The sequence below is a fragment of the Rhipicephalus sanguineus genome, chromosome 4 (genome assembly GCF_013339695.2).
Source record: "Rhipicephalus sanguineus isolate Rsan-2018 chromosome 4, BIME_Rsan_1.4, whole genome shotgun sequence".
NCBI lineage: Eukaryota > Metazoa > Arthropoda > Arachnida > Ixodida > Ixodidae > Rhipicephalus > Rhipicephalus sanguineus.
In genome coordinates this window covers 24,076,502-24,092,819 of record NC_051179.1, presented here as the reverse complement: position 1 = coordinate 24,092,819, position 16,318 = coordinate 24,076,502, and the positions used below count along the sequence as shown (strand labels likewise).

The 16,318-nt window shown below is 49.3% G+C and overlaps 1 protein-coding gene across 2 annotated transcripts in view; it reads left to right on the top strand.

The window, feature by feature from the left end:
• The window catches only part of LOC119389613 (mediator of RNA polymerase II transcription subunit 15), a 122,114-nt gene that overhangs the window by 14,281 nt on the left and 91,515 nt on the right, over window positions 1-16,318 (top strand). The window contains exon 1 of one of the 2 annotated variants that reach the window (XM_049414493.1): window positions 14,084-14,334. The exons of the other annotated variant lie outside the window; for it this stretch is intronic. Coding sequence (XP_049270450.1) covers window positions 14,316-14,334 — 19 coding nt within the window. The 5' untranslated portion in view covers window positions 14,084-14,315. Of the gene's footprint in view, window positions 1-14,083; window positions 14,335-16,318 lie in introns of those variants that run through there. 2 annotated transcript variants of the gene reach the window in all.

Here is a 16,318-nt window from a genome sequence, read left to right as displayed (position 1 = left end):
TTGGCACAAAGGTCAAAATAAAGACTGACCATGACCGCTGACTTTCCTGACTCGCGCGGCTCCCTCAAGCGCTAGGCTACCTCGGTGGGCATTGGCGATCCAAAAATATGACATAGAAATTGTTCATATCAAAGGCGCGCTGAACAAGGCTGCTGATGCTCTTTCGCGTCTCGGATGATCATTTGGGTTGTGTTCATATAACTGTTATGTTAGTAGACTGTTATAAATGTCATGTAAGTAGCCTGTTATGTTTGACGCAGACTGTTTATTACTTTATCGGTAGCCATTGAACTAGTTACTCTGGATCGAAATGAATGAGCAAGTTTTCTTTTTGCATTTCGGATATAAGTGTCAAGTGTTTTGTAACGTAGCTCAGAAAGACGAACATTTGTGTATATATGAAAATGTATTGTTATCGTAGGCATTCCTTTTGTTATTGCAGTGTAGACTTACCCTTAAGTCATAGAACTGTGTGTATAGTTGTATCAGATTTGTTTTGTAGGGCCAGTGTTGCTATGTAATGAAGCGATGTTTTGGGGAATGTATTGATTCTTTTTCGAACCGGGTGCGATCCTTTGAGCCTATAGATATAGCTGACGCGGAGTCCGTCGCCTCCTTTGAGTGTGTTCTGCGGGGCCTGAAGGGCGCACAAAGTGAGTCTCATGTGTTGGGACAATGATGGTGTGGTGAATGTGAGAGACACTATGCAACATGACTCCGAAAAGTTTGCGTGCCTTGTGTCAAGCTACCATGAGCTCATTAATACTGTTGATTTCATTCAGAGGTGTCATAATTGTTGTTCGTCGCACGGATTTTGTTTGTTCTTCTCCGCAGTATGTCGAGAAAGTTGTTATTTGAGTGTGAAATGGAAATTGGTCCAGCACTTGCGTGCGTGAAGAGTTTCCTATTTATTTTGTGCGGTGTTTTTTTTTTTGTTTTTTTTTTTATCGTGTTACGTGGACATCGAGTGTCCAGTAACACTCTTGAGGGGGGAGGAGTCAGTCTGAGGCATGCAGGCATGCAGTCAGTCTGAGGCATGCAGAGTCGGCGTGTTGTTGTGTGGTTCAGTGTACAAACTCTGCGCAGCGCAGAGAGATCCCCGCGTGTCGGCGCCGCAAAGAGCAGACACGGAAGGCCCCGCTCTGGGAAAGAAAGGCGACTCTGTGGTGACGCCGTCAAAGCGCAGGGCCGCCAAAGCCGCCTCCTTGCTTGTAACAAAAAGGAGGAGTACAAGCTGAACGGGGAAGACCCGTCACGACGGTGGGACGACGCGAGACTGGTTTCAGTTATTGTTTAGCATCCGCATGCACCCCTTTGAGCGTTTACCTGCGCTGCCGTTCCGAGAACCTGCTGCTAACAAGAAACACGTGTCGGGCGCCGCAAAGGGAACGCGAGGAAATTGGTCTTGCGACCGCTTGGCCGGATGCGACCGGGGGATGTCTTTGTGTACAATCGCTGTCTGGTCGTAATTACGGAACTCGGAGCGTTCAGGTGAACCGGCCCCCAGCTGCATGTAATGACCGAGTGTCATTAGACTGGCGTGCAACGCACTATCGCGTACACATTTCGCCAGTGGCCAGGGCCTGGGAAGATTCGCGCTGCTTTGTGGCGGCTTCTTGAAAGAGACGTTGGTACGCGGGCCTGTTGAGCCAGAGCCGAGCTTTCGGCGCTGGCGGACGTCAGGGGCATGCTCAGGCTATAACGTAGGGGAGAGTGAGATGACACGTGTTGCGCAGTGAACCTATCCCCTCGCGTGTTGTAGATTGTGTCGTACGTTGGACCAATGCCGTGTCTGTCATGAAAGTGTTTGTGCCATTGGTTGTGGTGATGCCAACCCCCAAGTGTGATTGGTTTGTTGAGAGACTCTTTGTCTAACTGAAGGTTGAAAAGAGGCTGTTTTGGATGTGAGAGGAGAGCGGAGGTTCGGGCTTGGACCCGGGCAGACGCCTGAGCGTGGCAATAAAGCGTCTCTTCACTGGACAACGGCTCTTCCTTCGCGCTGCCACCGTGCACTCGAGTCATCGAGGGGCGCCGATTCGAACCTCAAACACCTTCCCTCCTTAGCTAGTGTTGAAGCTAGCAGAGGATAGTAGGGAAAGGAAATTAACTAATGGGTTGGAAGCTTTAAACGGCCCACCAGTTATGTAATTTCCACTGGGTGACGCCCGGTCGCTATTTCCCTCTGCCGTCATGCTGTATAACATACGCTGACGTGGGAGAGAGACGGGGGAGGGGTGCGAAGAACTTTACTGAGACCCCGAGGAAATGGATCATGCGCTTATGGGCTTCCTTGGCAACCAATACAAGTGCACTTGCGAGGAACCCACTACGCTATAAATCATTGTAATTTTTGAGAAGTAGGGCAGCAGGCACTGTGCCATTTTTCGTCATTCCACGGAGAGCCGTGCTATCTGCTAAACGCATGCAAGGCATTATGCGCACTTTGTTGATGCTGTGCCTGATGGCGACGAAGAATTATGGCAGAGACCTTTGTAATGGGTTGGAAGCAATCAACAACCTACTCGTTGCGCACTTCGCATTGTGTGACGCCTGGTTATAGAATTCGCGTTGTGCGACGCTTGGTGCTTATTTTACTCTTCTACCACGCTATATTGCATATGCTAATGTGGTTCGTTCCCGACACGAAGCCTGTATAGGACCTTTTTGCAAAGCAGTTTCAACCACCGGCATGGCTCAGAGGTTGAATACTGGGCTCACACGCAGAGGACCCAGGTTCGAACCTCGTTCCATCCTGGAATTTTTTCTTATTTCGTTTTTTTTCTTATTTCGAGCGATACTGGTTACGGACACCGGCGGCGGCGGCGGCGGCGGACAACTACGGCGCCAAAAACGGCCGGTGAAATGATCTCATAACAGCTTTCGCTGTAAAAGAAGATGGCTTTCGCCTTTGAGTAGTCTGAGGCGAATGCGTAAGGTACCCTGTGAGTTTTTGTACTGCAATATACTTGCTTGTACTGGGAGAAGCCGAAAAAAAACGAACTTTGTCATTTTCGCGCCGTTGCAAGAGTGTTATTCCTTTGCCCTCCTCGTCCCCTCCTTACTCGTCGCATCCTGTCCCAGATGAGGTCGTCCTGCGTTCCATTGCATTTGCCCGAGGTTCCCGTGACCTGGAAGCTTTTCTCCGCCGTCTTCAAGGAAACCCGCCCCACCCCACGCTTCGAAAATCCAGTTGCACACATCCGCAATCTCCAGCCTTCCAGTCGATGTTGTTTGGTGGACGGCAGCGCCACGGAAGCAGATACTAAATCTCGGAGGCTGTGCGCTTTCTACCTGGAGGTGCCAAAAAACTCTGCACGGCACCTTATTGCCCCCCCCCCCCCCCCCCCGAAGAAAAAAAAAAAAGCTTCTGAATTGTCACACCGCACAACGGATAAAACACTGCGAACCTTCTCAAAATTAATGGTGCAGCTAATACACATATGAATTTTCAAGTATATCTTTTGGGGGGGCGGGGAGGGGGATTCTTTAACGAAGTTCTGGGTGCGGCTATTACATCGGTGCGCGGCCATTACACGAGTATATACGGTATATGCTTTTACGTTAGCTCTTTTCTTCTTTCTTTTCATTCTGGAGTTTTTACGACCTATCTTCTGACGATGTGCGTCTGCACGGAATGCGGTACGCCTTGTATAGCTTTTAAAGTTTGGAACTCGAGCGAGCTTTCACTTCGAGCTGCGTACTGCATGCATAGGCTTTTGACTGCGCTACGTGCGTGGCGCTGAATATGTGAACGGGAAGAGCGTATGTATACTCGCGCGTAACGTGGAATTGTACCCGCGGTTCCACGGGAGTACACCGGATCGAACAACGGGGCTCGAGTTCTGCTCAGAGATTCAGGGCACGTTTCTTCCGTCGCGTATATTTATAACTTTGAAAAGAAAGCCGAAATTATAGCGGCTGTAAGCCCACGACCGTAGGGCTTTTGCGGCATTCGACTTTTCTTTGCTTGCTTGTATGCTTTCTTTCTTTTTTTCTCTCTTCGTCATAATCCGCAGGATTCTCTGTTTACTTGTAAGCTGTTTTCTTTCTTTATACCCTCTCCCCTTTCTCTCTCTCTTCCTCTGATAATATTTGGTCGTCTGCTTTCTTCTTCTCCTCGCGACTTCACCTCTTCGTGTCTTGGCCAGCATCTGTATTTCATGCTTCATTTTCTGAGCGCCTAGCCTAGACTGTAAAGGAGGAGCCGTCTACGTTTGGTTTAGGCTTTAGGATAAGGAGCCAGCAGAGGAAGAGGGGGTGGGGGTGGTCTTGCACACCCAAGGGCTATACGTTGAAGGAAAAAAATACCTCCCTTCTATGCCTGGCCGTGTAGGTTTTGAAGAGCGCGCAGCTTTGGACATTGTAGTGAAGTATAGAGTGTGAGAAGGGCTGGAGCGCCCAGACAAACTTGTCCAAATGTATGCCCGCTTCTCACAACTGCAATGTACGAACCAAGTGGCTCATCAACACTTTCTGTTTAGAAGCCGCCGCGGTCACCCACTGGTTTACGGTGTTCGATTGCTGATTAGGAAGACGCGGTTTCGATCCCGGCCGTGGCCGTCGCATTTCGACTGAGTAGAAATGCTAGAGGCTTGCGTACTGTGCGATTTCAGCGCACGTTAAATAACTACAGGGGGTAGAAATATGCGGTGTCCTCCATTATGACGTTGCTCATAGCCAGAGTTGGTTTGGGGCGTTAAATCCCATAAACCTAGCCCGTCAATATGTCTAAACGCAGGGCTTTGTTGCGCGTACGTGTCGGTGTTTTCTGTTGTCACACCCACTGGTGGCCGAAGCTTCGTTTAAGAGGGTCACTGAAGGAGCTGTTTATGTACCTGTATATGCAGTTTCCTACATTTTTTTAGACTGAGAAATCTTGGAGAATCGGACCCACGACAACGGCTTGATACCTGCTCGTTACTAAAAACTTGGTCGAACGCGTCACAGGAATGCGTCGCGTTAAAGGTGTGACGCCAGGCTGACGTTCGCTAGGGGGCTTGTCGTGTGCTAAAGCTATACGCAGGCTTCTTCCGTCTACACAGATTCGTGTTGTTTTACACAGGTTCTTGCCGTGCGTGTAACGCTAAACAATTGACGGTGCATAACTGAGGAGTCTTCTCTGCGCTGTGACACTCCGGAACCCAGTGAACAAATGAAGCAAAAGGACATCATACGGCTTTTAGTTTCGTATTTGCTCTAGATTTTTTTTTTATCGCTACAGTGAGCATTGAACTGACCATTCCGCTGGTTGGCAATGCTGCGCAAGTCTTTTAACGCCATTGCAGCTATCGGGCGTTGATACTTTGAGCCGCCGTTATTGAAATGGCCACCCCGTTTTTATATTTTTATTTAAACACTCGCTCGTGCTGTCGCGCCAAGCGTTTCACTTTGCGTTGCCCCAGCCTCTATTACATTGTCGCCGCTCTACGCACCGCACATTGCCCGGCATGTCTGGCTCGTTTACGAGAGCAGGCAGTACGCAAGATAGTTCCGGACATTACGCCTCCCCCTACGGGAGAAAAAAGAATAGTAGAGCAAGCAAGAGGGAGAAAACGATATGCTTGTTTATAAACGGGCAGCGACGAACGGCCGGGACCGTTCGAGGGCTGATAAAGGGAGAAATAGCGGAGGCGCGGGTTTAGGAAGGGAGGGGAAAAGAAGTAAGGGGACCTAGGAACGACAACGAGGGAAATTTGTTCGGACAAAACTGGCCGCGCCTGCGCGGCGGTGGAGCTATCGCCGTCCTCGCAACGTCATCGTGTCATCCGGCGGTTTCGTTCCGCCGCCGCTGGACGTCGGCCAATCGCGAGGCGCGGTCGTCGAAAGCGAGGGAGAAAGGGGGAAGGGCTCGCGCACGCGCAGTCGAATCTAGCGCGGAAGGGGGAACCGAAGACCGAAGGGAAGTGAGCGTTGGTTTAGGAAAGAGAGGGATTCGGTTCTTTTCGGGATATGTTGGGGAGAGGGTGACGCGCTCACTGGGCACTGAGGGCGAGGGAGTTGGGGAAACGGTTGAGGGGAACGGAGCGGTTCGCTGGGGGGGAATGGGGAGTGGCGAGAGTGTGTAGGGGTTGTGGAAAGGGTATGGGGTGCAGGTGGGGAGAAGGAACGCGTTGCGTCACGAAGCCAAGAACGTAAGTGGTTTACGATGAGGGGGAGAGGCGATGTATTACCTGGCACTACGTCCGCGCTGGGAAGAGGGGCTGTTGGAATAGCTCGCGCTTGGTTTAGTTTTCGCGCTTGCGTGTGCGAAGAGCGAAGTGCGTGTGTCTGAAACCTAGGGCCGAAGGAGGGAGCGATGGCGAGGGAAGGAGCTGTGAGAGGGCAACCACGGAAGGGGATAGATGGGAAGAAAGGGGGCGGAGAGGAAACTGGATCTCCCGTTTTATGGTGGCCGTAGGGAAAAGGAAAAAAAATGGGTGGCCGAGGAAGGGAGTGAGATTTCTTCTTTTGTCGCGGGGAAGAGGCGGAAGCGAGGATGAAGATGGCAAGGATCTGTAGGGAGGAGATCTTCGTTGCGAGGGGAGTGTGGGGAAGCGCGAGTTGGAGGGCGAGGTCCTTCACAGAGGAAAAACAAAGAGTAACGGGGGAAACGCCTTGTCACTATATGAGGGAGTAAGAACAGCGGAGCAGCGAGGGAAAATGGGATGACGAAGTGCGTTCGCGGGGAGAGGGAGGCACGGGATGCTGGAGAAGGTTGTCGGGAAAGGGGAGATGGCTCTTGGGGGAACCCCGAGAATCTTCTCGCTGCTCCCTGCGCTCCCTCCCCGCCCGCTGCGCTAGCGTGCGTCGACCCGGCGATGGGAGTGCGCGCTGGCGGGCTAGCGTACGTGTACTACCGCCTTCTCCGTCGCGGGGCCCGCGTCGTTTTTGGGGACGCGAGGAGCGCCCGCCGCCAGCGGCGCTAGCTCGCTTCGCTCCTGCTGCTGCGTTGCTGCTACGGCCGCCACTGCGCCTGGCCTCCGGTTCTTCTCCCCCTCCTCTTCTCCTCGACGCAGCCGGGATCCTGGGATTATTTTGCGTGTCTGCGGCGGGGAAAAGACCAAGGCCGTCTCCTCTTCTTCTGCCCCGGCGAAAACAGCCATCGCTTCCACGCGCGGCCTGTTCGTTGCAGCCTTGCCGCTGCTGCTTCTTCTTCTTCTTCATCCCCAATTTTTCTTTATTTGTCCTCTTTTTATCATGCCTATTTACTACCTCTCTGTTCGTGTGGTTGGCACGCCTCGCCCTCCCTGATCGTCTTTTTGATGTTTTGTTTCCTACTATGTTGTCCTACTTTTTTTCTCTGCCCCTTTTGGTTTTCAACGGTGACCCCATTTCTGGTGGTCGTGGCCCTTTTTATCCCTTGATTTTGTTCTTGTTTTGCATGTCTGTGTGTATGTTTCTCGCGCCTCTTTTTGTTTCTTTTCTTTCTTTTTTTTTCTCGTTTTTGTCACTGTCGTGTTCCTCGCAGTGTTGTCTGTCCGGTGTAGATATCAGCTGCGTTTTCTTTATTGCTTTCTTCCTCCTCCAAATCGCATCACTTCCACGCTCTTGCCTTTCTTTCCCCGACTTCTCTGTCCTCTTGTGAATGAGCTGAAGATTCACGCGACCAACTTCCGCTGTCCCGTATCGGTCGGCGACCACGGTGAACTTTCCTCTCTCCCTTATTTATTCGTCTTGTTTTCTTTGCTCAGCTGTTGTCACCTTCGGCGCCTGCTCGCATGTACGGCCGTTCACTTGTTCGATTTGAGCTGTTAGCTGTGCTTTCTCTAGCCCTTTTTTTTTTCTTTTTGTCGTTCCACTTTGCGTTCAGTAGAAGTCGAAACGACGATACACGCAGTAAGGCCTTTAAGTTTGGTGTCACTTTCTTTAAAATCTGAGCGACGCAGTCTCACAATCGTTGCATCCTTACGATGATTATGATAATTAATAATGACGCTCGTCTGGCTCTTTCCCCCTCGCATTTCCGCACCGCTGTCGCGTATCGTTCGTTCTTCCGTCTAATCCTTGGGCGTATATATTACTGATGATTATTTAGACATTCGAACGTCTCCCTAATTATCCTCATCAGCGCAGTTCTGGTCTCGCACTTCCTAGGCGCCTCTTACTTTTCCTTTTCCAGCAGTTCATTTTTCCGGAAGTCGTTTCTGTTCCTTTCTCACGCGGTGCACATCCGTCTCCGACAACGCAGTATATTTTTTTTAATGCAAGTTAATGTATATTTCCCCATTTCGTCGCCTCCTTAATGTGGCCTTTATAACAATAGCAAGCTCCTACGGTGTTTTCTTTTCGTCCACAGGTGTAACCTCATTTCTCGGTCCTTTGCTCTTCGTATATACGTTTCTTCGCTTCCGGCTTCGAAAAGCCCGTGTGGGCTGAGCCGCCCCCACTTCTCCCTACTCCTCGCCGTCGTAACCCCATTGTTGCCTTTTCAGTCAGATCCCTCTCTTTCCCTATCACAGCGCCCAGGGTTTGTTGAGGCCGACCTTCCCTGCGGGCTTGTAATTACGGGATGGCACGACATCTCACATCTCTTCCACTCCCCACCCCCCACATCCTCCTCTTCGTACTCGCTGCTTCCGTTGTCATTTCCACTCAGGCCCCTCATTTGCTTCGCATGTCTACGCTTCGAGCCCGGTATACGCGCTGATTCGATTTGAGCTTTCAACCCTCCCTCCCCACCCCCGTCACTCGAGTCCTCTCCGTTTCACTCTGCCTCGCGATGCCTAGCTGTGTCACGTGTTCTTTTCGATTGGCGGTGTTGTTGTGCGGTAGCTGGACGCATCTTCGCGAAGCCGCGTGTAAACGATATCTCGTCTGTTCGTTCGCATTTGTACTTTTTTCTCATTCGACAGTTTTATGGCACGTTCGGGTGGTCGTTTGAGAGCTCTCTGGCCCGTGTTTGAAAGTGGTGATTCGAACAGCTTTAAAGCTCTACAACGAGTACAAGCAGGTATGCGAGTCATGTTCCTCCTTCCTTATCATGTATTCGCCCGCCTATTTCAGTAGTAATGCTTAGTAGCTTTTTTTTATATGAATTTCTCAGAGCCTCCGGAGCGCTCTGAGACAACCACCCGAATTGATCATCGGAATAGCGTGCGCAGGGCTAGCGTTCGTTGCCAGGTGCGATACGCTCTTTCGTAACCTAACGTGGGTACCCAAGAGGATAGCGTATGACGCATGCGCAGTGGCGACAAACGCGAAAGCCAAGGCTTTAGCTTACCCTATTCTAAAACTGTATGTTTTCTTGTGGCGGGCTGTTGGTGTAGGCGTTGCGGCTTCGTTCACGCTCTGCGTGGGTCTCATTTTGTCGACACTTGCGCATCGTGCGCCGGTCTCGTTCAAGCGCTGCCTTAATGAGCAATTTCCTGTTCTGACCAGGGCGCATGAGTGAAGGTTTGTCTGGAAATAGCGCTGGCGATTCCGCCTTACCCATCTTTTTCATCATCTGCATTTTTTTTTCCCGTTGTAGGATATTGCAGTGGGAACATTGTTCGTCTCTCCCTATACCACCACTGTAGGCGGGCAGGAAGGACATCGTTGCTTTTATGGACGTCACGTTATGGCTTTTTGCTAATTGTGGGTGCTCATTTCCACTCGTGTTTTTGTGGTTGTGAACTCCGCTGATCACGTGAGTCGGTCTTTCTAAAGTCTAGTTATCATAATCATCATTATCCTATCTATGTCCACTGTAGGGCGAATGCATCTCCCTATAATCTCCAACCCACACTGTCCTGCGCGAGGTGTTTCCATTTTACGTCTCTGAATTTCCTAATTTCGTCACTCCCCCTAACCCTTGGTCGTCCCCTTCCGCGCTTCCAATCTCGTGGTATTCATTCCTATGTTCTAACTGACCATCTGTTGTCTGTACTCATAACGTGGCCCAGTCGGGTCCGCCCCCTCCCCCCTTAATAACTACGAAGATATTAGCTACCCTTGTTTATTTGTAATAACAATCAGTCGATTATATTAACGTGTTCAGGAACAACTCAGCGGTAATAATAATGGTCAGACCACTTGGTTGTGGTTCCTAAAGGCGTTTTTTTTTTTCCCAGCCCCCACTAAGACAAGAAACAAAGAATATTCGGTGATTGAAACCTCTCCCTTTTTTTTCTTTTTCTGACGATGCCCGCGGGAACTGTAGTTGCCTAGCACTTTTCCCGCTCAATTTCCTTTTGTGTAGTTCTTACTCTGTTCCGAAGTTTTGATAGGAGGGAGTCCGTTCTGACCTCACGTTCGAGTCCTCTTCAAAGAATCATCGGCTCCCCTTTGTAGCCTGTCCCTTTTTTCCTTTCCATATTCCCAGGTCTCATCGACTCCAGAGCGTGTCGTATCGATTCACCCTTTCTGTAGCCAAGTGGAAAGACTTTCGAAGGAAACTTATTTGCCTGACACGACTGCGATGGTCAGGCATAAGGATGTCTCCCATCGCCGAAGGCCACTGCGGTCCTTGCAGTGCCGCAGTTGACTTTGACGTTCCGATCCATACTTGTCCTTTCTTGTCCCTAACAGAATTTCCAATGCGGCGCTCACTCGTTCCTTCGTCCTTTCCTGCCATGCCGATATCACCTGTCGCCGCTCAGCCTTTCGCTCGCATCGGCTTTCCCAGGCCTGGATCGATCCTTGACGCACGAAGCTCTCTGGCAGTTCCCCGGTCGTTTCTCCGCCAGTGGCTGCGCCCAACTTTCGCAGTAGCTAATGAACCTCGGATTATGCGGCTAGCTGCGTGCGTTCCTGGGCGCTCGGAAGTCGATTGGGGTCTGCTTTCCGGATTGATTTTTAAGTTATTTATTGCGGTCGTTATAACGAGGCTTCGAGAACTATATGTAGGAACATCTGGCGTCTCAGAGGTTCTTTTCACTGTATCCTTAAGAGCAACCTTTATGCTTAGAACAAAGCTCTATTGGTCTGGGCCAAGGTTATATTCTCTATTAGCCTGATCCAAGGTTGTCGATTGGTCTAACTTGAAGTAAAGTTCTCTATTGGTCTCTAAAGTCGCTTAAGTTCTGCCTCTTGGGATCTTTCGAGAATTGCTCGCGTTGGTGGGAAGGTTCTGCAGTTTTGACCGTAGTTTCTTTTGGGAGTGGGGGGCTATTAAGAAGTTCCCCGGGAGATCGCGAAATTCTGAACATTTAGTATTTAATGACGTCACCGAGGTCCGTTATGTTAGCAGCGTAATAAGTTTGCCTGGTGAGGTTGTCCAGTTTCGAACTGCCAGAGTTCGAACTTGCTCATGTCCTCTCTGTTGTGACCTTTCGAAAAGTTCCTGGTGGTGTAGTGAAGCTCTGAACCTTCTGGTATCTGCGGATTCGTTCACGTTATTTTATGGACGCTGAAGAATTGGCTGAAGCAGAATTGTTGAAGTTCCAAAACTTCTGGCATTTCTGAACTTGTCCATGTTCTAATTTTGTTGCCGTTGTAGAAACTCCCGAGTTAGTGTTGTCAAAGTTTCACACATTTGAAGCCGCTTAGGTTCGCTGCGTTGGGGTAGTTGAGAATTGCCGGAAGTGGCGAAGTTCTGGAAGTTCTGGCATGTGACCTCGTTCATCGAGCTCCCTTTTTTTTCTGTCGTTGTGACCGTGGTTGCAATATTTGAGAGAAAGTGCTGAACGTTCTTAATCTTTTTTATAGGTTTGAAGTCGCTCGTATTCCGTTGGTTTCAACAATTAAAAAGCGTGGCCAAATGAATTTAGTTCATCAACTGCACCACATCGTTGCCATATTCATCTGATTAGAAGTATTTTTTTTCTTGCAGCCTTTGATGGTTACCTTGTTTTAGTGTCTTTAACTCGTCACAGTTCTGGTTCCTAGCTGGTTTCGCTCCTAGTAAACACTGTATCCAATCCTGCTCTGTTTCTTTTCTCCTCGTTTACTTTTTTTGCAGTTTTATTTGTTATCTTTGTCACCGTGCTTCTTTTGCTCTCAACGCCATGCTTAGGTTTTCTTGATTCGCAAGCTGCTAATTTTTTGTGACATTTTGTTGCTGTCTTCACACCGTATCTCTAGCTTTGGCCCATTACCCCCCCCCCCCCCTCCCCCCATCTTTCAGCGTATGCTCGTTAACTAGGCTTTCGCTTCGTTTGATGCTGGTATAAATTGTGCTTTCATTTCCCTAGCGATTCTGCCTTAATCCAGAAGAGCCTTTAAGGTTACGAAATGTCCCGCTGACAAACTAAACCAGAACTTCGGCTGAAGCGGCGCCTTTCAGAATTGGCTCCCCCCGTATTTCACAACTCACGTAAGACGAAGTTCAGCTATGTTCTTACTTAAACTGCCCGGCTATACTTTCTTTCTTAAGTATTGTCCACCGGCCCAAAGCTTAATGCGAAATTCCTATTTTCCTTCATTTTTTTTTTCTGCACACAGGCTAACGTAGTTAACACTACAGTTAAGGACTACACTCTCACACCCAGAAGCGAACCAAGTGATGAGGGTAGCGAGGAACAGCGCGACACACCTGTACATAATCTTTCCTTAGCTTGTCGTCTGTTTCGAAATACATTAGCAGCATGTTTCTAAGTGCTTGGCGCTTTGTTTATACATGAGGGGCTCATGCTGGGATTTTGTTTTGTTTTTCGCGTACAATGGCTGGTGTTTGTCAGCGGGAAATGTATATGACCACAATGACTGTATACAAAGCTAACACGGTTGGAAAAGGACAACGGTTCACGACCAACGCGGTAGTTTGAGAGACGAGCCGGTGGTTTGTAACCCGTGGTTCTTGCCTCTCTCTCCGTGCGCTGTCACTCGGCAGTCGACGAGGATGACCCCTGGCATTCTACTTCGCCGTCGCCTGCGCTGCTGCTGTGCTGTCTCCTGCGCCGCTGCCGCGAATGGTGCACGGTGTGTCATGCTGGCGCCGGGTGGAAGAGCTACGCCGCTCGGCGCGGGAGAAGATGGCGGAGATGTTCTCCCTACGATGCGCGTTCTTCTTCGTCTTCTTCAGTGAAGCCTTGGATCCAGCGTTCCGCCACCGTTCAGCAGGATCGTCCGCTGTGAACCGTCTGCTCTGCTGACCCGGTCTTCAGTGAATTCGTCTGCTCTGACTTCGTTTGCCGTCAATAGCCTGCTCTGACTTCGTATGCCGTGAATAGTCTTCTCTGACCCTGTCTTCAGTGATTTCGTCTGCACTTACTTCGTCTGCCGTGAACAGTCTACTCTGACCCTTTCTTCAGTGAATTCGTCTACTCACGATCTTATCTGCCGCGAATTCATCTGCTCTGACCTCGAGTGCAGTGAGTGATATCGTCCGCTGTGTACCGTCAGCAGTAATTTGCAGTGAAGTGTCTTCCGCTCAGGCACTATCTGTAGTGAATTCGCCCGCTCGGAAGTCGTGACTGATATCGTCTGCTTCGAATCTGTCTGCTAACTCCACTGTCCTTCCTATTCACTTAAGTTCCCTTCTTCCCGGGGACATTTGTTGAGCATGGGAGAGAACTACAGTACACACTCGGTGTCTTCTCGCTATTGGTGGCGTCTCTGACGTCTGCCGCGTTCCTCGATTGACGTTATCGCGCCGTGCGTCTACAAAACGCCGATAGCGTGATTTCACTTGACAAGCGAGACCGTCGCACGTAAAGCTTTACCGAGGCGTTTCCGGTTGCTTCAAGTGCAGCATACGACGCTGGGATAGAACAGCATTTTTGTGTCTGTTGGTGTGAGAGACTTGCCGAGGAGTTGAATCGTGTGTTGGCGTGCGACCCTAAGGTCGATGTGGACAAGAGTTTTTGGCTCGCTCCTAGCTGCTCTGTTCCATAGTGTCGAGTCGGGCTACACGACTCTCTCTGCATAAAGGTATTAATGGTCGCGAAATTTGGAAGGTTGGACTTCGCACTATCGTTTGCAAAGCGTCGTTAAATATTATTTGTTTTTTGTCGGCCTACTGAAAGGCATTGTTGGCAGAACCGGCGACCGTTAAAAAAAAAAAAAACACTGCGGGATAGTCGAGTATTCAATGTCTTCCGAAACACCTGTGAAACTTCTATGCAGAATTTTCGCGTATTTGTCACTGTGCGAATTTCGCTTTCTTTAGCGAAGAAAACGTAGAGTATAGATCGTAGAGAAGAAGTCTTGTGTTTGCACTTGTCAACCGTTCGATGTCTGTTTGTTCCTTCTGAACTGTGTACGCCATCGATCGGACTCACGACGAACGTTCTGTCGAGTTGGTCGAGTTGTCCGTCGACGCGAAGGGTGCGTTCGCGTTGCGACGCCTACAGTTTGTGGTGGCTCGAACCCGAGCGGTACCTACGTGTGCCGGGAACTAGGTCGCCGCATCGCGGACTCGACAGCGTGTCCCAACTTGAACTTGGCCGACTGCGACGTTTGGGATCGGAGTCGACATGTTCTATATCACGACATGTAAGTATGCTGTCTTCCACGCACGCGTTCGTTCCTTCGTGATTTCCAGTATTTCTTGTACTCTGCTTTAGTTTTGTTTAAAAAAAAAAACTAACAAAGTGCGGAGGCGCGTGCCCACGGCGGGACGCTCCCACGACGGGACAGTCAGGCCGAAAACTACAGCCGCATCATGGACCCTCTGGAAGGCCCAAAATTGTATGCCCGGACTCCTCAGAGCGGAGCCCCACCTGCTGGCCGATCCTGTATCAGTGCCACGTATCGAAGGGCACTCCCAGAGCACCTGATGTGAGGTGGCAGAACCGGCACATTTGGTGCATAAGTTAGTTTAAGTACATATCACGTTAAAGCTTACAGAGAGAGGCCGCGGGTTAGGATACATTTTCGTTTGAAGCTATCTTAATGTCAGCGCCTGCGCCCTGTTCAACTTCCTACCTGGAGGAAGAAAAGCTCTCCTCCCCACAGCGAAATGTTGAGTAATTTTATTGTAAGTAGTCGGTTGACCCATATTTACTCTGCTGTTAGCTTTTTTGTTTGTTTGTTTGTTTAGCTGTACGGAAAACCTCCCATTCGTTCCTTAATATAAATGCCTGTCCGCGCTTTTTCTGGCTCAGTCATTGCATTGTGTTGGGATGTCTTGCATTCCCTGACAATGTGCTTGTGATTTTCTGCAGCAGCCGCATCGTAGCGTATATCACGTGAACACGCCACCTTCTAGCTGCTCGAGAAAGCTTTTGCCGTATTCGCGTTGCTTTATTTATTATTTTTTTGTTCCCATTGCTTCGCCTTTAGGCCGTATATACATATCGAAATTCTTATTCAATTTTATTCAGTATCTTTCTCACTGAACTTACGGAAAGAAAAATGCAAGGGTAAGAGCAAAAAGCTCTTACGTTAACAGCTTGATCATGTGCGCATTATATCTCGATCATGTGCCGCATTATTCTGCGGCTACACCGAGTTGCTGGCTACCGAAATAAGTTCAGTGATGCCGAAAGTGAATTCTTATAATTTATTTTGTTGCGTGCGAGCTCGAAATTGATGTCTGGTTCGTTGATTGACGATAGTTGTTGATCAGTTTTATATGGGAGGGACAGATGGGGCCATTGGAGCGACGGGTGTCTCTTATGTGAATACGCGTGAATGCGGTTCTGAGACGTTACTATTTCGACATTTACAACGAAACCGTAGCCGTATGGGCCTGCAGGCTCTAAGGTTGTGGAGCGCACGAAGCGTTTGTGTAAGCTCCGTAAAGTTTATAATCGTGAGCGAAAGTGTGCAAACCACGCGCGTGTTTTCGTTTTCATACATGTTCCTCCTCGTTCTTCAGTGGCACGACCACCGAGTGACACACTTGTTCATCTTCCAAGCACTTCCGGTCGAGCACTTCCGGTCTTCCGAATATTCAGAAAACATGTCTTCTAAGAAATAGAAATCGAGGGCCCTTGTTAAATGATGCGGCTTATATTGGATACATACGTTATCGGAGCATAACTTGACTTAAGATAAGGGCCAATTAACTGCCAGGATAATTAACGAAACTTAGTTGTGTTCATTGAAAGATTGTGAGCAGCTGGTATCGTTGCGACACCTGGCGGAGCGGATCTCAACCACGCCCTTCTTTCTACGTGGCCTCTGGGATCTTCTTCGGCAGCGCGCGAAACACAAGGTTAACCCGAGGAATACACTGCAGGGGACACTAACGCCGACGTGTGAGTTCCACTACCAGACGCCTAAGTCAAGAATTAGGGTTGCCTCCAGAATAACTTTTTTTTTTTTTTCGCCTCGCCTTTTATAGGCGTGCGTTTCACCCTAAGTCAAGTCTTACAGCCTCCGTATACTCCCCTTCGATCGATCTGTGACGCTTTGAGACAGTTTCGTGTTTTGCGTCACCGCATGTCTATATTTTGAATATATATATATATATATATATATATATATATATATATATATATATATATATATATATATATATATATATATATAT